Source organism: Heliangelus exortis, chromosome 3, assembly GCF_036169615.1.
Source record: "Heliangelus exortis chromosome 3, bHelExo1.hap1, whole genome shotgun sequence".
Lineage (NCBI taxonomy): Eukaryota > Metazoa > Chordata > Aves > Apodiformes > Trochilidae > Heliangelus > Heliangelus exortis.
Genome location: NC_092424.1, coordinates 97,615,339 through 97,637,055, shown reverse-complemented (window position 1 = coordinate 97,637,055; position 21,717 = coordinate 97,615,339). Strand labels below are relative to the sequence as shown.

The 21,717-nt window shown below is 41.8% G+C and overlaps 1 protein-coding gene across 1 annotated transcript; it reads right to left on the bottom strand.

Moving 5' to 3' along the window:
- Positions 1-277: 277 nt before the first annotated feature.
- SOX11 (SRY-box transcription factor 11) lies at positions 278-8,140 on the bottom strand. Its single transcript, XM_071741839.1, has one exon. The coding sequence runs from the start codon at positions 7,815-7,817 to the stop codon at positions 6,606-6,608; it is 1,212 nt and encodes a 403-aa protein (XP_071597940.1). The 5' UTR covers positions 7,818-8,140; the 3' UTR covers positions 278-6,605.
- Between the last annotated feature and the right edge of the window lie 13,577 nt (positions 8,141-21,717).

Genomic DNA, 21,717 nt, shown 5'->3' with positions numbered 1-21,717 from the left:
AAATACTTTCTTGTATTATCCAGAGTCTTAACCAGGAAAAAAAGGAAGCTAATTGTCTCATTCTTAGGTTCAGTGTCTCTCAGGTGTGCCCAGAACAGCACTTACCCTCTGTAAATATTACCTTGAGCATAAGCATCTGTTGAGGGTTTTTTGAAAGATACAACTTTCCCATTGACTTTCAGCTTTGGGTGCCCACAGAATGAAGAGTGGATTCACTATCATAGCTGAACTGCATTTACCAAATGCAACACTGGAAAAAAAATCCACATAAAAACACTTAGGAAGATTGATCACACAATTTTATTAGAGTCTTTTGAACAATTGCATTATGTTGTTCCTTTATTTAAAAACTCTTGCAAAAAAAAGACATTGGAGTGGACTGGTTTCAACCCTGAGCATTAACACTGCATATCAAGTACTGTAGTAAAGAAGCTGGTTAAGTTTGTAGCACTAGCACAAGTCACTGATATTAATCCTCTAGGTGATCAGGTTTTTACAAAAAAAATACATAGTTTTCAATAAATAATGCTTAATTTTACAACTTTGATACAGCAATGTCATACACTGTTTAGACACATACTAAACTCTGCATGCTATATAGTCTACTAGAAGACAAAACTTTGCCATGCATTTTCTTTTTCTAGTGCTAGAAAACACTTTGTCCTCCAGTGCATTGCCTCAAGCAGCCTTACCATCTTCCTTCTCTCACAGCAATAGGCCGTGCACTGGCATGCAAAAACCTCAAGAAAAGGTTTCCCCCCCACCATCACTCAGACTTCTAAACAAAAGTACTTTTCAGCTTTTCCCCCCAAGACCTGGAGTGGCTATGAAAACTAATTTCATGTGGCCTTGAAAAGTCTTTGAAATTACATACTTTAAAAGTGTCATGCTTGAAAAACTGCTCTAAAACATTCAATTTCCCCCACCTGTGGCCATCATGCAACATCATTGAAATGTTGTAACCATCGAAAGTCCCACACTGGAAAACAGGCCTCCATTTTAAAACAGCCCACCAAAAAAATTAAAGGAAAGAAGAAAGAAAGTATCACAGCATTTATGTAGACTCCAAAACGCCAACATATGTACAAGAGCAAAACCAGATACAAATTGTAAATGAACTAACAATGGCATATAACTCTTCTCCCTGGCTTCGCCAGGAGTTGAGGCAAGTTGGTTTTGGAGATAAGCAGGACGATGGAAACAAAAACAAATTGTGACAATGGGAGTTCCTGGATTAATCATTATTATTTGATCAAATTTCTTCAAGCAGTAAATTGGTCTCTTGATTTTCTTGGAAGTGAGAATTCCCCAAATCTAAAGCCCTAATTAATAACATGTAATTCTAAGTCAAACTTGCTTCTGTGTATTGGCAAGTCTTAGAAGTTTGGCACCCTTGCGCTTTTTCATCCTGCAAGATTGCACTTCACAGAAAATCCAGATGTTTCAGCTAACCACAAAAGAAGAAATTTGATTAATTAATAAGGATTGAAACCTCCATTCTCACACTTCCAGGTTGTTGTTCATCATTGAAAACCATTCACCCCTTCTTATCCATATTGCTTTAGGGGTCTCCTTGTATCTACAGAAGTCATTCCTTTGAAATTGCTGTCAATCACAATTTTCTAAGAGTTTTTAAAATATTCCTATCTTTGCACTGGCATAAGTATTGGGTTTTCTAAGAGAATCTCAACCCAAAGAAGGTATTACTTTTATACATGAAATATTATGAACTTTTGTTTCCCTTTTTGTAAGTCATTCTACACTTTCTGCACATTTGTGCTTTATATTGAATATAAAAATAGGTCTTTAAAACTCTATTTACTTTAAACTCACTAAAAAACTACTTGCTTGTGAAATTCTCTTACAAATTCACTGCATCCATGTAGAGAAGATAAAACTAATTAGGCAGTTAATTGGTATAGGTAGTGTGCAAAAAAATTAAGAAAAATAAAAACAATCACAGCCTTCGATGTGGGTGAGGGGAAAGGAAATAAATCAAAGGAATACAACTGGATAGTAGGGGAAATGTAAGGCAACTCATTGTCTTAAGTTTTTGTTTGTTTTTTTTCCTGGCCATGCTTAAAAATGAAGGTTAGGAGGAACTAAGACACCTATCCTGCCAGCAGCCCTTGAGGCAAAAACTCCCATTAAGCTCAATGAGAATTTTTTTTTGTTTTATTTTTTAACCAGTGCAGGTTTAAGGCCTTACTAGGCAACAATTGTGAAGATGTAAAAAGGAATTTCATGAACTGTGTTGAATATTAAACATCTAAAAATTATATGGCCCTGACTTTGACCAGTTTTACCTTGGTGTAACAACAGAGTTGCACTTTCCTCAAACAGGCATGAGGGAAGGATCAGACTGCACGCATGCAAATCACATTCAATAGACTTGAACAACTTTCATCTGAATGACAGTGAATGCCTTAAGAGCAAGTAGCACTTAAAGGATGCTTGGAATGAGTGTATCACAAAGACTGCACAGAAAGGAAAAATATTTCTTAGTTGTGGTTCTCTTAAAAGGAGGAGAAGAAAAATACAGTAAAAAGAAAAAAAACCAAAACAACAGGAGAAAAATGGGAAGTTTTAAAAAATGTTCACTTTAAAAAGAACCATCATGTTTGACAGGTTTTATGAGCTGACATCCTCAGTGTTACCAACCAAATTATCTTTCCACACAAAAAAAGCTCATTTTTCTCCCTTCTATCACTGAGCCCTGTCACACTTAGAGAAGTATTGTACAGAGACAAATTCAAAGAATGTGGTTAAAAAAGGCCATAGGAGATACTAAGCCTGTAACAGGACTGCTCTAGCATGTCAACAAGGATTCCTATGTACACTTAAAAAATGAAAGTGAAACAGAAGGTATGAATATTATTAGAGATGGCAAAAGCAAAAAATATGAGAGTAGCTTAGCAGATGACATTTTTCATGATTAGGAGATTGCTTTCTACTCTTACTGAGATCAGCAGGAGCTTAGGCATTCAACAGCATCAGACTTCAGCCCTAACAGTGTAGTGGCTTAAACAGAACACTACCTAATTTTTCCTTGAGCAATATGCAACAATAAACTCTGAAATAAAAGAAACTCATCTGTCTGGACAAAAATCATCTCCCTGCCCTATATACCTTCACTCAAAATATTCTTCTGATAATAGTATTGAATAACTCCTATCTAGAAGAACAGATATACTACTGAGTGGGTATTATATTATTTGACTAAAGTAGACCTGTTGCTCTTTTAAAATATGCCTGACTGCTCTATACATGGATCCTTTAAATCAATTATACTTGAATAATATTTTAAATGGTAATTTTAAAAACATCTTCCAAAAATATATGCAAGTCAAAACTTTTATAGGCTGAGACACAGACCTTATTACAATGCAAACTAAATGCAGCCCATATTTGACCATAATCATTTATAACTCATTGAACATCTGTAAAGCACAAATGTTTAATGACACTGCCTATTATCACTTTAATAAACAAGGATGCATATCAGAAGAAGGGGACTGGAAGAACAAGTCCCCATACTCTCATGATAGCTTAAAGAATTACTAAGAGAATTTTGGCTCAGTTTTAAGACTTAGAACCTGATCAACTTACTCCATCACCCTAGCTCAAAAAATGGATTTTCGATAGCAGGATAGCGAATGGCTAGGCTAGAGCACTTCAGTGTATCTATTTTCTTTCACTCTTTTGCCTTAGAAGAGATAAATGTCATTAGTTTACAATCTGATTTCTAAGTTATTACATGGAGAACACACTAATCACTTGAGACCAAAAACTGAAAATTCAAGAAACTCTGTTTTATTGAGGACTATCCATTGCCAAGGATACCTTGTATATTGTAATTAAGTTTGTTTTAAAACACAGTTTCTCATAAAGAATTATCACAATGCAAGACATAAATTTGAGTTCCCGGATATGCTATATCTTTTTTCTGATAGCAAAGATTTAGGCCAAACAACTTTTATTTAGAATCATGAGTGTTTTATTATTATTATTATTAATTATTATTATTAGAAAGAGATCAGATTATATTAATCATTTTACTACCAGTTTAACTAACCTAAAGTAAGATATCTCACCACTTAAATGCCTAAGAGTTGTCTTTGATTAAACATAACATGCATGCAGGTTTTAATGTTATGTTTTATTATGCCTTACAAATGTGTATGCAGGATTTTCATTTCAGCAAGTCTGAAAGCCTGTAGCAGTGGTTGCCACCAAAATACCAGCACAGTGAAATGTCCCTGTAAACAGCTGGATCATTAATTAGTGGAGAAAAAAAAATTAAAAAAAAAAAAAAATTAACAATGCCTATCAGATAAAAAGTAAACTTCTTGAGAAACAAGCTTCCACCATGTGAGTCTGTTTATTGCCATCAGCAGTTATTTCAGAGAGCACAACTGAAATCTGATGGCTCCTAAGGTTAAAAAAAAAAAATTTAAAAAAAATTTAAAAATACACACTGGCAAAGTCTGCTCACCTACCGCAGAATCTCGTACCCCCCCCCTCGCTCATTCCCCTCTCCCCCTTCCCGGGGCGGCGGGCGGCTCTGCGGAGCGGGGCCGGGGCCACCCCGCCGGACCGAGCGCTGCCCTGGGGCGGAGGAGATGCTGCAGCACCGCTACTGCCGGCATCTGCGCGTCAAGTCTCGCTCAGGCAATTCGTCAAAAAAGGGGAGAGAGGGAGGAAAAAAGCACAGCGGGGAGAGAAGCAGGAGCAATCTACCCGGGGGGAGCCGCGTCCCCCGCGGGGGCGGTGGGAGCGGACACCGGCCCCGGAGCTCGAAAGAGCCCGGCCCCACCTGCCCCCCCCGCACGGAACCCGCCTCCCCGGACACTCTCAGGGGAGACCCGAAAACACCCGGGGGGAGCCAAGCTGCCGGCGATACAGTTCGGGCCGCAGTGAGCGAGCCTCGGCCCCGCCCGACAGTGACTCCACCACCGGCGGGCATCCACCGGGGCCCCGCGGAGCAAAATTGGAGAAAAAGGCGAGGGGAGGTGAAAAAAACGGCAAAGAAAAGAAGCAGTCCTTACTCTTCCCATCTAGCTACGGTCATGCACAACACAGCCTACAGCTACCGCTCCTCCGCGGGCGAGTTGTGACAACACCGCATCTTCAGTGTGACTTCTACAGACACTAATAGCGATACGAGTTTCTATCAGTTCCAGCTGATTTATTAAAATTGTCAAGATACAGACTTTCAGCATTTAAAAAAAAAAAAAAAAAAAAAAAAAAAAAACAGGCTATGATGTTGACAGTGCACAAGTCTGCTTTTGCCATCATTTGCTACAAAATATGCAGATGGTCTGTATTTTAGATTATATTGCACAACATGAGAAACTTTTTAAACTATGTGCCTTTTTTCTTTTTCTTTTTTTTTTCTTTTTTTTTGCTAAAATCGAGAATCCAGTTTCATACCTTCCATCTGGGGCCCCATCCACATATCACAGCGTATGAGATACATAAAGTCCTACTATAGTACAGTACATATACAATCTTTTAAACTAAGATAACAGCTCTGAGGTCTATATCACCATTTTCAATAAATCTTTACCTACAAATATTGAACAAATCTGAACTATAGCTGTACAAAAAAAGTGTTTGTTTCTTTTTTTTTTTTTTTAAAACCACAAGGCCTTTAGATGCAAGGATTATTTTTTTTAAAATTTTAATCCTTTTAAAACCAGGACATAACGTACCAACAAACTTGCATGCTAAAAACAGAGAAAATAAAAGAAAATAAAAGGGAAGAAGTGCCTGAAAAGTCTTACTGAAAAAACACAGCAAGAATGTTCCCTTTTCACTGTACAAAAATACGCCTGAAAATATATTAATTTTTAAAAAAGACTGAGGTCTGTTATGTATCAAAAATGTTTCAATACCTTTTTGTACTGAGGTCTAGGCTGTCTGGTATTCAATCAAGGAGGTATAAGGGAACAAGTTACAAAAAAAAAAAAAGTTGGCAAGTAGAAATCACATTTGTAAAACCATAAACAATTTGATCTGAAAAGTAAACTCTGATCTTAAGTCAGTTCAGTTATTTGTAAGCGTTTGTACAGTCTGCATTTTTTCAAGCTCCCTGCAGCTTTGTTAAGAATCGGATGCATAGAAGACATCAGTTTTCTCCCTCCAAAAAAAGTTGCAATGGTCCCTTTCGGAAAAAAAAAAAAAAAAAAAAAAAAATCAGAACAGTTCTTTAAGATCTCTCACGGGAAAAAAAAATAAAAATCCACAAACCCCCTTGAGTAACAGTTGTGCTGCCAAAAGACTTCTTTGCAGACCATCTTCCAGCCTTCAATCAGAGACCGACAAGCTTCAAACAGCGCCTTCTGAATCTTTTTTTTTCCCCCAGTCCCATTTGCCTTTGCTGTTGTTGTGATCACCAAATGCAATAAAAATTAAAATAAAATAAAATTAAAAAAAAAATTAAAATCACAACTCCCGGGCTCGGAACTAACTTCGATAATTTTTTTTTTTTTTTTTTTAAAGAAAACAAGACTTTTTTAATCATCATCATCATCACCACCACCGGCGTGGCGTGGCTCCAGCTCCGCCGCTGCCTCGCTGCCCGCCCTCGCCGTCGCCCCCGCTCAGTACGTGAACACCAGGTCGGAGAAGTTCGCCTCCAGCCAGTCGCCCGCGATCATCTCGCTCAGCTCCGGGGTGCAGTAGTCGGGGAACTCGAAGTGGGAGCCGAGGCTGCCCTCGCTGAAGGAGTCCAGGTCCTTGTCCACCAGCGAGAGGGAGAGGTTGCCGGCGGCGGCGCCCGCCCCCAGCTCGGCGGCGGCGTGGCCGTGCTGGGAGAAGTTGAGGCTGAGGTCGAAAAGCAGGTCGTCCGCCTCCTCGCTGCCGGCCGACGAGGTGGAGATGGACCGGGAGGAGGCCGGGGAGAGGCCGGGCGGCTGCTGCGGCAGCGGCGGGCCCTGTTTAGTGATGTTCTTGAAGCTGTAGTAGAGTCTGCTGCCACCGCCCGCCGCCGCGGCGCCGCCCCGCACCTCCTCGTAGAGGCTCGCCCCCTCGGTGGACTCCGCCGAGGAGCTCAAGGTGGGACTCGCCGGCACTTTAGCCACGTTGTACCGCCGCAGCTGCTGCGGCCCCGGCTCCTCATCCTCGTCCTCGTCCTCCGCCTCCTGCTTGATTCGCAGCTGCAGCTCGTCCTCCTCCTCATCTTCATCCTCCTCCTCGTCCATGAAGACGCACTTGACCGTCTTGCTGCTCACCTTCAGGGTACCGAAGACGTACTCGTCCCCCGCGTAGTCCCCGTGGTGGGAGGCTTTGGCTCCCGGCTTGGGGGGCGAGGTGGCGGAGGAGGTTTTCAGCTTGCTACACTTCTTGCTGGAGCTCTTGGCGCTTTTGCTGCCGCCGCTGCTGGTGGGTGCGTTTTTCTCCGGACTTTGGCTGGCATTGGGCTTGGACGACGGGTCCATTTTGGGCTTTTTCCTGGGGCGGTATTTGTAGTCGGGGTAATCGGCCATGTGCTTGAGCCGCAGCCTCTCCGCCTCCCGGATGAAAGGTATCTTCTCGCTGTCCTTCAGCATTTTCCACCGCTTGCCAAGGCGCTTGGAGATCTCCGCGTTGTGCATGTCCGGGGACTGCTCCATGATTTTTCTCCTCTCGATTTTAGACCACACCATAAACGCGTTCATGGGTCTCTTTATGTGCCCCGACGCCGTTTTGCACCAGTCCGGATCGCTCTCGTCCAAAGCCACCGGGCTACAAGCCATGAACTCGCCTTCTTCTGTGTCCATCGCTTCCCGGGGCAGGTTGCTCTCCGTCTCCGTACTTTCCGCTTGCTGCACCATGGTGCGGTCCTGCCGAAACGCCGCTCTTCCCGCCGCGCCGCTCCCCTCGGAACCAACAAAGCCGTTCCGCCGCCCCCTCCCACCGCCGCACCTTGCCCCTCGCTTGCCAGCGGAGCCCAGCCGAGCGAGAGAGGCGGAGCCCGCGGGGCGACCGGCGGCCGCTGCCTGTTGCCCGCTGCTGCCCGCAGCCCCGGCGGCCGCCGCGGCCGGGCGGGCTGGGGCGCGGCTGGGCTGGTGCGCGCTGGGCGCCGCGCTCTGCCCCTGCCCCGGCCTCGCGCCGCCCCGCGCCGAGCCGCGCGCGCACCCCCTTCTGCCAAACTCCCGGCTCCGCGCCCAACTGGTTATCAGCGCCTCATATGGGTGACATCACTGCGGCCCCCGGCCAATGGCGACGCTCGGCCGCGCCCCCGGCCACGCCCATCCCTTTTATTAGCTGCCCCCGCCCCCCGCCCTGACACACCCCCCGCACAGGGGGCGGAGGGGGAGGGGGTTGCTGCCTCTCCTGCTGGCGCATCCCGTCGCCCGGGAGGCGGCGGCGCCACGGGGAGCCTCGCCCGCTGGCCTCGGCTGAGGGCTGCCGCCGGGCGCGGAGCAGACCGGAGCGGTGCGCGGCGAGGCGAGGAGACGTGAGGCGAGGCGGAGAAGGGGCTGGCGGCGGCTCCCCTGTGGCCCGCTCACCTCTGGGGGCTGCGGAGCACCGCACGGCTGGGAGCGGCGGCAGGGGGCGCTGGCGCTCTGCGGCCGGCACAGCGGCGGCGCGACGGACCCTCTGGGGGGGAGTGGGGCAGCACCGGTACCGTCCTCACCGGGCTGGGCCGAGCCGGGTTCCGCCGCCTTCCCCTGCTTCTCGATCGCGGTTGTGCGACGCGGCTCCCCCCTGGGGTGAGCGCCTTCCGCAGCGCGGCCGTGATAGTCGTCGGCGCGGGTCCGCTCCTCTGTAGCGGATCCGTGACCGCGAATCCTTGGAGGAACGCGCCCCGGTTTCCCGCTCTCACGGGAGCTCCGGGCTTGCCTCCCTGCCCTGTCGGCAGTGAGCTGGGATGCGAAGCCGCGGGGCAGGGCACGGCCAGGGGGACGAGGGGACGCGGTTGCCCACGGTTGCGGATGGTGCCTCAGCGGTCCCCGCCTGCTGGGCGGCCGTGCCCGCTGCTCCTCGGGGCTTGCCCGGGAATGGGGGGGCCCCTGTCCCCCAGGGGATGCCCAGGCTGCCCGCGGAGGTGAGTTGAATGAGGGAGCTCATGACGCCCACCTGGAGGCATTTCCCGCGGGGTGTAGGCAGACGACAAAAGCCGTTTTCCCAAAGTAAGGGGTGAAAACTTCCAGTGAAGCATCTAACAGATCTGATCTTGTTTGCTTCTCTTCCAGAACGCGTTCAGTTATCCAACAATGTTGTGGTTATTGCAGAACGCCTGAAGAGGATCCAGCTACTCTGGATAATACCACGTTTCTTTCCATCTCAAAATTTATGAAATCTAAAGTCAGTGGTGTACTCATCTGTGGTAATTTTGCTTTGCAAAACACGTACTGAAAATGAATTCACATACTGTTTTGTGGGTCCCTTTGTGTTTTTCTAGCTACTGTTTAGAGTTATTAGCAAGACAGAAGTTTAATAAGTTTTGTGATGGTTGCTGGCTGGATGCAGACATGATGGCAGTGAGAGAGATGAGGCCTGGCACAGCTTCTCTTCTGTCAGAGCACATCCTATGATCTGGCTCTAATGGGGCAGCAGGTCTCCTGGTACATTATCTAATTAGCACAGTGGTTCATTTTCCTCAGACCACAGCAAAATTACTGTGTTTGGATGATGTGACTATGATATCATAGGACTGCAGAGTGACTAGTGCTGTTACAGGAACACAAAAAAACCCAAGAGTCATTCACCTCTTTTAACTTTATGGATGCATTAGAGCTATCAGTGTCTGCTGCATTTGTCAGACGTCAGGCAGAGTCTGAATTGGTAGCCAACAGGCAGATACATAGTGTCCTGTCGCTTCCTCTGCTTGACTCTAGCTGCCCGTACAGTGTTAAGGGAAAGGTCATAGGTTGAGAAGGTTCAGTTACTTCACTGTGAATTTGTAATTTGAAAAATACCCCTATGCCTCTCCATGGGTGCCCCCAGGAGGGACTTTCTTTCTGAGGCTTGATGCCACTTCTCTCATTCCTCGTGGTTGCACCTGATGGTACAAACACACCCCATATTCTTATCCTTTGGGGTAGGAGGTAAAATGGAACATTTGCCTGGTAGAGTTCTCAGCCTGTCATAGAATGTTACAGTTTAGAGAAGCTGCATGAGGAGAGGGTGCAATGCCTTCAGGAGTGCCTGAGTCTGTGCTGCAGCTGTAGTCTCTCTCAGGAGGGCTGTTGGCAAGGCAGGACATTCCTTCCAAGAGGGCCATGAATTAGGTGCTTTTTGCTGTGAGTGAGGACTCATTCAGATTGGCCATGCTGTAGTGCTATCTGTGTAGCAAGGGTTTCATAGTGGGTGAGAATGTGCTTCTCATAATGACAATCTGGACAGGACTTGCGGGAGATATGTAGCTGGCTGGCTGTCTCCAGGGAAGGCAGCTGAACTGCTGCTGGGACTGTTACTAAAATGGCACCAGCATATACCAAGTGTCTCAGTTAATCCTGTTTCTTAGTATTTTTCTGTAAATATTGGTATTCAGATTATTTTTTTTAAAAATTACCCCTGTGAGAAATACTGAGGTTTTTTACATACATTGTGAATCCAGAGAGAAATTGTGGTGTTTTTTGCAAAATGAAAGAAATAAGTGTTCTAATTTGTCAGTTTTTCACCTTCTGTGGGAAATTTCATTATGCCATATAATTCCATAAAATTCATGCTGATGGAATGAAGATGAAATGTTTCCTCAATTTCCTATGAAAGGAAAAAACCCAATAAATTCATAAAATCCTGCTATTTTGCCAAATCAGCATTTTCCAAGAGCTATTAACTATTTGGGAAAATTTTGAGTCAATTCCAATGGGAGCCATATAATCAATATTAATAAGACATCTTGGTGACTTGAACTCCATCCACAACGCTGACAGAATCTGCCATTTAACACTCTGAGACCAGGAGGTAATTCTAATAATGCTTTGGTGTACATTAAAACCACCATTGTTACAACAGACTTATCTGGAATGTGTACCCCTGTGAAGAATTGAAGAGACTTTGGGCATTACATAATTTTCATAAATTCAATTTTTCTATTTTTCTGTTGTATCTCATTTTCTGAAGTGTCTTGGCAGCACTGCAATTTTCCCTCAAAGTGATCTTTTAGATCTAAACAGTATTACTGCTTTCTCATGCTTTTTAGTGTTATGTTCAGGTTGCTTTTTGTTTTATTTTGAGGGATAATGCTAGGAAGATAACAAAGCTGAAAACAGACTGATAAATAATAGCCACACTCAATAAAAACTTATCTTGAGGATTTTAGAAACCTGATTAAAACATGTACATGAATAAGTAGACATTACTGTTAAAGTGAAATAATTTACTCTTCTAAAAGCAGTTCAGTAATTGCATGTGTGTATGCTGTGTATTCCTATTAGAGTGCAGCAGTCAGAGTTAACAGCCCACTACTTGTTCTTTTGAAATTCAAATGAATAATCATCTTTCCATTATCTAGGTCATAAGCAGGCTGGGCTACCCCAGAAAGTGGGAGAACACAGGTAAAATGCAATTCACTAGAGAGCTTACTGCCTGCCCCCTTGGATGGAGGCTTTTTTCAGGTCTGCATCTACACTGGGCTTCTTGGTACCATGATGTTATCCTGAGTTCAGTACAGCATGAATATATAATACCCTGAGTGGAAACCCTGAGGTCCCTGGGTTTAGAAGCTGGTGTGATGCCTCCAAAAGCCTGAAGTTAGCTAGCAGAAGACAGGAATACACAGGAATTCACACAGGAATACAAGTGAATGTGGCCTTCTGTGCCCCCATTGATGCTTGGAAAGGTAAAGTGATCCATCTTTTCAAGAGGCTTAATTTACATTGTTCTTGCAAGATCTTGACTACCAAGCAAGAATGTGATGTGGGTTAAAAAAAATCAAAAAACCCAAACCAAACCAAAAAGCTTGGTTGCTGAAGAAACAGTGTTTTAGAAAATGTGGAGGATATTTCTTCTCCTTACAGCTTCTGCTCTCTGTGTTAGATCTAAATAAAGTGAAAGCTGAGATTTTTACTGTGCTAACTCTGAAGACAAGTAGTACGATGATTGCTGTGATCTCTCAGATATCTATTTCATGCCTGTTCTATATTGTGCTGCAGAGTTTTTCTGTCTGGAGAGCTCAAAATGACTTTGCATGGGGAACGTGTGGGAAAACTGGAGCTTCCGCACCTTCTGCAAGGTGTGGGAAGTGGTTTCAGTCACAAGCTGTAGATTCAAAATGCAGGAAGAAAGAAGTATAGTGTCAAGAGAGTTTTGTCTTAATGGGAACCATATGATGATTTCTGAATAGAGGGGTCACACCTGAGGTTGGATCACAGACACGTTTCCCAGGGATCTTTACTGAAATATAAATTCCTTGCAGTCATGAGGAAAAAAATAAGATGTGAGTTTACCTTTTCTTAACTAATACAAGATACAGTAGTGGAAAGGCACACACACTGGCTCTGCTCTTTTGGATCTGGTGAATCTCCTGCCCCTGGAGTTTTTGTTTTAAGCTGCTCATTCACGTGAGCAATTCAACTTCCCTGTCATCACTAGGAAGATGTTATCATCTCCTGTGTTTTCAGCTACTGTATGGTAGCTGCTGCAGGCTCTTGGAGCCAAGGTTGTGTAAGACTGTGGCTTCCACAAAGCCTTTGTTTTGAAAATAAAAGTATGTAGATGACTAGAGCTGACTGATGTAACAACTGAATTTCCCAGTGAGAGGTGCACTGTGAAACAGAGTAACCGTTCCAGAGGCTAAACTAATTTAGTCAAAATCCAGAAAAAATATTTACAAACAATTTAGAACTAAAGGTAGGCAAAGTATTCAAATGTACTTTACCTTGATTTTGTGTACCTGAATCTTTATTTTGTAACAAGTGCATTGTAACAAGTATATTGGCTACAGCCATAGTGAGGGCAGTGCAGGGCATAGTGGGGGTTTGCTGGCTGGCCAACACAGAATGAAGCCTCTTACCAGACAGCACAGTCCCTCTGCTGCTAGAGAGGTGGTTGCAAGAGTCCAGCTGGAGCCCAGAGAAGCTGTCAGTGGGAGCAGGAGCAGCTCCTCCTACTTTTTCTTCTACCAGGGCTGAGTATTCAACTTATTGGCTGGTGCACAACTCCCCTCCTGGTCACGTAATGGAAATCTGACAAAAGAACTGCCCTGGAACTTCTCACTGCCTATAGGTAGATCTAGAAACCACATTTGACCACTGTTCATTGACATGATCTATAAAGACTTTTTGGGACTAACATTTTGTGTGTACCTGTTGAACCAATACAGCAGTTAAACATTTAGTAAGCAGCCTTATTCTTTCAGCTTATGTTTTGTGCAGGGTGTGTGACTGGGGTTGAGTGAGTGTGTTTGGGTCTTGTGTCCTGCACTGGGTTGTTGCTCCACCACTAAAATATTGCTGGGTGATAGTGCTGTCTCCCTGGGACAATGAGGATGGGCCATTTCTTTTCAGCTCCAACATGCTGATCTTAAGGAGATAGTGTGATAACAAGATGTGCCAGTTATCATTTTTCTTCATATCATTTTGGTTGCAAAATGCAACCTATTAAAAATCCCAAACTCATTCTTTGAGCATTGTGTATACTGCAAAGACATTTTATATACTAAGAAACAGAGTAAAAGTAATGTTGGGGTGTTCCACACACATTGCAAGCTTTTTAGAATTTTTTTTTCAAGTCAAAAATAACTTTTCCTTCCTCATTGGGAGATTAAAACCCAGTTCTGCAAGTCAAACAGGGTCCTTTCCATCCCATAGCTCATTGTAGTACTGGTAGCTCTGTTTGGCTGACAACTTCCTCTGTCACTTGTGTGTAACCCCATTGATTCAAACGTGTGCCCCCAGCAACACCTGTGCAAATTCATGGATGGCACTGGGATTGCACAGATGCCATGGAAGGCATATTCTGGCATACAGGGTATTTATTACTGGTGGTGATGCATGAGATGGAAGGGATCCAGGACTCAGGCTGAGTTTGTGCAGCTGGCAGTTAGAAATTTACTTGCAAACTGAGCTCATTGGGTAGGAAAATCAGTGTGATAATGAATCCAAAGCCCCCAGTGCCAATTTTACCAATTTTTTTTTTTTTTTTTTTTTTTTTTTTTTTTTTTTTTCTTCTTACGGCAGGAGAATAATAAGCTGTGCCTCTTACTAAAAGTCTCTGAAAGTTGTGCTTGGAAATAAGTGAAAGGGATTCCATAAGAGATTATATTGCAATTATTTGATATCAGAAATTACTATTACAAAGCTTGCTTAAGTAGAAATGTTTACTTGTTTCTACTGAACACTTGAAATGCATTAATTCAATGTGTGACTTTAACACATAAAATATTACCTTAATTTTATTTGAATATTAGTAGCAGTTAGAAGATACTAAAAAGAAAAAATATTTTTAATGTTATAATTTGATTGGTGTGAAATCTTCCACAAAAATAAAAACAATTCAAAGTGATAGTTTATTCATCATAGTATACCTTTATATTGTTTGTCTATAGATACTGAAATCTGTAGTGTTATGGAAGGTCTCTTAGGAAAAAGAGTTGTAGCTTGAACCAATTATGGACCATCTCTGGTTAAATTGCAGAGCTAGTTTGCTTTGCTTAATACAGGTAATTTGATGTTGTAAAGTATTTGTCAGTGCCTTAGGGTAGTCTCCTAGGGCACACATGTTTCACTGTATAATATTTCACAGTCATGTGAACCATTTAACCTGCTTAGGGGGTGATATTCATGACATATAGGATTTTTTTCCATTATGTACTTAATGTATGCTATATGCTTAAAGCTTCTCTTTATGAAGTCTGGAATGATAATCATATTTATTGCATTGGATTTGCTTGCTATTTTTGGGGGGGAGGTGGAGGGGAGGGAAGTCTATTCAGTTCAGCAGCTTTCTTAGGATGTGAGAATTTAACAAGGACATGACAAAAATGCAGAACAGAATGGTGTAGCATTAGACATCAGAGCAATATACCCTAACAAAGATATAAAGCATGATCACAGTTGAATAGATGCAGACGCACAGATTCATCATTTACCTTTTCCTTCTTCCCAAAGCAGAGTGGGAAGAAGGCCTCATCCTCACATTCAACCAAATGACGTTTGAATCTATAAAACCCACACAGGGTACTTTCTTTGGCTTTTTTTCTTTGGCTTGTTTTGGTACTTTGGCTCTTCTTACTTTCTTTTTGCTTTGAGGGAAGCAGCAGCCTGACCTGCAGAAAAGGTGTGTGCCAAGGCTCATGTCCCGTGTCCTTCCCTGATTGGCATCTGCTGCTCAGCTGCCCTTTGCCTTTCTGTAGCAAGTGAGAAGCCACTCTTCAGTGTATGTCTGAAAAATTTTTAGTTTACAGGACTTATGCAGTGATCAAGGTCCTACAAAATTCTGCATGAGTTATGCTAAGGAGGGTATTGCCCTAAATGCTACCCAGTCCCATTTAATTTCCTAACCACGAAGTTGAAGATACTCAGAGGCATGGCCATAGTGTGACCTGTCCTATCAGATCAGTCAGGAACCACACACCAGGAAAAACTCAGAGGCTGGCTTTAGCCATGTTTTCTCCCCTGCCAGCTGTGGAAATGTTGTGGGTGATGTGTGGAGCCCAAGCTGGTTATCTCAGTGGTGTGTGTGCTGGCTTCATACAAGGTTACCTCCTACCTAGACAGTTGTGAAGCTTTAAAGTGTCAGCAGGAACTACTTGGAGCTTCAAGCCAGTGCCTCTGTCAGGTCCCCTGGTTGTGTCCCCATCCATCCTACCTTGGCCTCTTTGGGCAGAGCTTGTCCTGGGCAACCTAGGGATGGGGCTTCTTGGGCTGCCCTGACTTCTCCCTCCAGGCACTTTTCTCAGTGGTAATCCCACACTTGAGTTTGTGCTGGCAAAATCTGGGTGAGAGAAGTGGAACAGCTGTACAGTGGAAATGGAAAGTAGAGCAAATTACTGAACAAAGAAGCAAACCACATAATATGTGTATGTATATGGAGAAAGAAAAAGTTTATGTAAAGATCTTTATAAAGCTCTTTATGCCCTTGTTTTCTTATGCCCATCTTTCTATTACCATTGTTTCAAAAATAAGTACATCTAACAATCATTTCATTGCCTGCTTTTTGTCCAAATGGAAAACAAACAAACAAACCTCCCAGTAGTAGATAATATCAGCAGTCACAAGAAATTGTACATTATCTGAACAAGGAAGGCACACAGAAGTGTTGTTGTATTCCTACACAAACCCCTCTGAATTCACAGGAATGAAATAAATACACTGACTATGACTGGGACTCTGGGAAAGCAATGCTTCAGTTAATACTGGTTCTGATTTTCCATTTTTATTAATTTGTTGTAAATTTGGATAATAGCCTTAAAATAAAAGCCACTACAGAACTGCAAATGTATATGCATATAAAAGTACATTACAAATTCTTATCAAAACCACCTTGTGTTCTCACAGTCCTTAAAATAAAATAAAACAAAATTACCAAGTATTCACCAAAAATAGGTAACTGCAAAAAAACAGCATACCATTCCCTCTAATAACCTTTGCTTTGAATGAAAAAGGGGAGGCATTTCCTTATTCTATCCACTATTTCTTGTTTATGGAACATACTAGGAGGTTCCAGGTGCATGCAAAAACCTGACTGTACCAGTCATTTAATGATGCTGGAGGCTGCATTTATTTGGAAAAGGTTCACTTTAAACCAAAAGACCAACCTGTCTGCCCTCCCTCATCCTCTTATGTTGCAAACAGTACACTGTTAGTATTAACACCAAGATATTGAGTAACATTAGAGGCTTGAAGGTTTTCTGGTGCTTTATTACACAATGATGAAAATATAACATTTCTAACTTCATCAAATCAGGCATTTCATTACAGCATCCTGCAAGCTTAGAAAACCGATTGCTTTGTGGCAGCATGGCCTGGATCCAGTTTTTGCACACAAGACATGGTTACTAATGAACTTTGTTACTCAGCTGACACTTGATCTTATTTTTCATTTTTACCACACTAGGAATTTTAAATCAGAGCAGCAAACAGAACATATTTGTTACAGGTTATCATATAGTTTGACAAAGTCTTCAATCAACAATACACCAGGAGTCTGTTGTCAATTGTGCTTCCAAGTTACACAGCAGCTGATACCTCACAAACAGGTGAAGTCTGAGGTAATGAATTATTTCCAAGGTTTTAAAGATGGGACCTACAGTATCTGGGTTCTCTGTGCCCCTGCATTGCTGAACAGAAAAGTATGGTACAGAGAGCTAGAACCCTTCCTGATTTCTCCTTTCTCCTTGGAAGAGCCTCTTTTGTCTATCTCTCTGCTCAGCGTAAAGGAATACTTGCGCTGTGCATGTAGTATATGGAGGAAACAATTCTTAAAGCATAGACTTGCCTCAAACCCTGAGTACATGCTCAAAACTTTTCTTCGTGTAAAAACTTAGTCCAGCATGTTCCTCACCTTGCAGGGTAGATTCTCTATAAAGTGTCAAATCTTTTGTGAATAAGATCAACAGAGGGCTGCTCAACCCATTCACATACCTTTGCAGCTCCTTTGTTCTTCACTCCCAAACTGCAAGAGAAGAAAGGGAGGAGCTGACCAGGTACACACAAATTCAGAGTGGTCTCCAAGCCTTTCATTTGGCAATTTAGACATAAACAAGTCAATCCAGGACTCTTGACCACACGGTCTTGAGTCTAAATGCATAAGCATGCTGAGAAGTCACATTTGAAATGACAGCTTGTGCAACATAATTTCTACCATTTTGGGACAGGGTAAGGTTCTGAATTGGAGCCAACCCAAGGAGTGACACATATGAAAAGAAAGTATGTTTTCTGGGCCTTTTTTTTGTATGTGAACAGTTTTCTCTTGAAGCAAATAATTATTTGGGAGAGCCATCTACTTCTATTCTCAAGCAGAAATAAATATTGTCATGTTGTTCCATTTCTGTGTTATTCTGGTAACACATTTTAGTGCTTGTATGGATTGCTGATTATTCAGAATTACTTCGCAGAGGGATTGAATTTACATTTTACCTAGACACCAGTCTTACCCAGAAAGATCTTTTTCATTTCAGTGCTAGTTTGAAAATCCATTATTTGATGTTCATTGTATGTGGGTTTTCATTCACAGCAAGATTGCTGTGGTAGAAGAAATATACAGACAAACTCAATAGCTTCACTAACTACAAGTTTTCTTGAATTATAGAAAAAGTCTTTCTAGTTTCTCTGAGCACAGAGTTTGGAAAATTCTGGAAAGTCTGCTTTGTTTCCAGACAGTTTAGCATCATCCTTTGGAATCTGCCTTTTTCTTACCTAAGTCCCTCCTGGATTTCAGAATGGACAATTTTGGTTCCCTCAGACAGTAAAGTAATTTTGTATTTAAATCAGGGATTATGAAGCAACTGGAAGTGCTGGTTCTGAAGTATTTACTTAGTGTAATCTCAGTGATATGATGGCAACACCACTGATGCTTTGCCAACATCAATACTCATCAGGTCTTCCTACTAATACTCAAGAGTTAAAGTTGTTTCAAACACACAATTTTCTTTCCTGTAAGAAAGTTTAACATTAGTCAGTTTCAGTGGCCATCTGGGAACACCAGTCTCAATTATAGTGTTAAGCCATCTAGTCCAAGTCAAGTAAAGTCACTGTTTCACTGTCTCTCTAGGGAAACCACAATATTTATTGATGACCTGGTGTCTCTGATTCAGAGGCTGGGTAATTCCTAGCACAGTGGTGCTATGGTACAGGTCAAGGGTCATTTGTTGTTTCCAGAGTGAAAATACCTGTAGTCACTGTGAATTCTGAAAGATTATGCAGAAAAAACTAGGACTGCTTTTTGCAATCACGAATCTTCTGATTTTAAAATGTCAGCAGGAGAGCATAGGTATTTCAGTTGAAAATAAGTGGTATAACTTCCTATCAACTGTTCTGTTTGAAGCAGACCATTAAGTTAAATCAACAAGAAATGTGAATTTTAACTTTATTCCATTTTCTTTATTGAGGTTTTCTCGTTTGCAACAGTAATTCTCACTGCTCCTTAAAGTAATGCCTTTCTAGTAATAACATAATTATGACAAAAAATCATTTTCTGGATTTTGCTTTGAGAAGCTAATGCCAATCATTTGTATTACACAATATTTATTTATAATATATAATATTCTCACATGTTATCTATTCTATAATGTTCATATTTTTATATTGTATAATATATATTGTATACTTTATATTTATATATATATAATATTTATTGGTAGCCAACTGTAGAAAATTCGAGGTCATTTTGGATGCAACATTAGTATTGCTATTAGGCACTATAATGATCAACTAAGGAAGAAATAGAGGGTAATGAAGAGCTAATGCAAATGGCAAAGAGAGTGAGGAGGAAAGGTACAATATGGAAAGAGAGAGGGAAATGTTGAGGTTTAAAATGTGAAGAAATAGGATTCAGTTGTCATATTCTATTGGAAAACACTAATTTTTTATAACAAAAAATTGAGCAGATAAACACCTCGATATCATTTACTGTACATAGACTGTTGTTGCTGATCATTGTGCCAAGCTTCCTATTAGCATCATCAAGATGACTGGTGTAGACTTCAGGGAATATAAGAAGCACAGAGATAGCAGGGCCATAGTCTGTAATTCCCAGGGGAACTCAGTCCTCTCTTCATATTTGGTTTAGTACTTACAGGCTGGAAGCCAGAGGAGGGAAGAGCTGAAGCAAAGTGACAGAGGTGAGTCGCCATAATCTGGTTCTGTATCATCTCTCCTTTTAATAAAAAAGCTTTCTTAAATGTAATGGGAAAAAAAAAAGGAAAACCTGTTCAAAATGTGCCCAACTCATAGAGGGTCTGAGCCATAGTTACTTGTACCTTTGGTGGAAGGCACAGGCAAAAGAAGTGTTGTGCAGTATTTACTGCAATGTTTTCTTCAGGCTTAATCAGGTAGTGAAATGCTTAAGCAAACAGTTACAAGAAAATTAGTTCCCAGGTTGCTCCAATGTCACTCACATGCTCAAGATAAGCTCAGCAACTGCTATCTCCTCTTTTAAGTGAAGACATCCTGCAGCTCAAATATGAAGTTGGATTGTAAATGATCCATCCCAGGCCATAGCTATTTATATTTATGCAAAGAGAATTACAGTTTTGAAATGCATGTCTTCTTAGTGGCTTCCCAAAAAAACCCAAAACAAAGCAAAAAAAAAAAAAAAAAAAAAAAGAAAAAAAAAAGGAGAAAAATACCTTTTATAATTCCAGTCCTTCTGCTTTTCCTGGTTGTGGGCACTCGCTGACAGGGAGTGAAATCTATCACTCTCTCTTTCCAAAAATTCCCCCCTGCTTTTCTCTGCTCTTGACAATAACAGCACAGAAGAGTACAGCCTTAAAACAAAATTTTCTACAGTGTGTCATGTTGCTGCTGAAATTTAATGATATTCAGGGCTAGGAGAAAAGAGCAGCTGCCCTCCAGGTGGTGTGCCATAAATGCTCCCAGAACCCAGCAGGAAGCTGTATAAGTTCAATTCAGTGAAGCAAATTCAATCATTTGCCCCTTTGTAAATGGAGCATAAGAAAAAAAAAATATTCTTTGAAAGATCTTAACACAAGAGCTACTCATACCTAAAAATTCACAAACATTTTTTTGCTGGCGTTGCTTATATTTCAGATAAGCTTTATAGGAACTTACTAACAGCAATTTTACTTTAGAGCACTGTGGAAAAGATACAGGAAATTCCCATAAATAGCCAATGTTTGTTTCATGCAGAACTCACCAATTGTTGGTGAGCAAGATGCTATAAGGTTAAGGAGTTGTCTTTGTAGTGCCCTCTCATAAACATCAAACATCCTTTCCAAGGAATTAACTTTTTATGACAAACCTAATTGATGCAGCGTTATTTGATTAAGTATGATCACTATTGTGGATTTTCAGTTCAGGTTATTATTATTTTGTTATAGACTCTACCTACAAACTAGAAGTACAGTAGTAAATCTTTTGAGCCACAGCTCCTTTTAATATTAATTGTTGTGCTGGTACTTAGGATTCACACTTATCTTTCACAGCCAGTGTCACAACTTAAAATTGGCTTTGTTAACACTGCAAGGCTACTGCAACAAGGTGGTTGCACAGGTCTTCATGGACTATTTATTACATCCAAGTGAATGACTATTTTCACCTTTAAATGTTTTTGCAGGTTTGAACTTCACCTTGTAAACGACATGAAAGTAAATATTTTTCTTTTAATATTTGGCCTCACCTGTTTTTTTCTTATGAAATATATTAGAAAGTGATAAAAGACATTCTCTGTCCTCATGCAATTAAATAAAAAAAAAACAGCTTTGAGTTGAAAATAAGAATTTGGCAAATTATTAATACATTATTTCTTGTGGCACTTTGAGGGGGGAAAATGGCAGAACACAGAAGTACATATAAGCATATACTAACTCCGTGGGTTTTTTTTTTAGGAGTTCTCTGTTATAAACCACACAGAAAAGCACCAACTGGACTGGCAAAGATGCCCAGCCTAAAATTGCTTCTGTATGTGCTGGACCATAAGGTTTCTCTTGCCTCTGATGCTGGTAAAACAGCCCTATTTCTCAAAAGAATATATCTGATGCTGTCATGCAAGCCACAAGTTTTCTAAATTAAGCAGAAAATGTTTTCCCAATTAGCTGAGGACACTAAGAACAACTGCTTGAGCATTAAAGCTATGAACTGCTAACTTTGATACAAAATTTAT

Excerpts from the sequence above, each read along its gene's own strand:
- SOX11 (XM_071741839.1), bottom strand. The coding sequence starts at position 7,817 with ATGGTGCAGCAAGCGGAAAGTACGGAGACGGAGAGCAACCTGCCCCGG.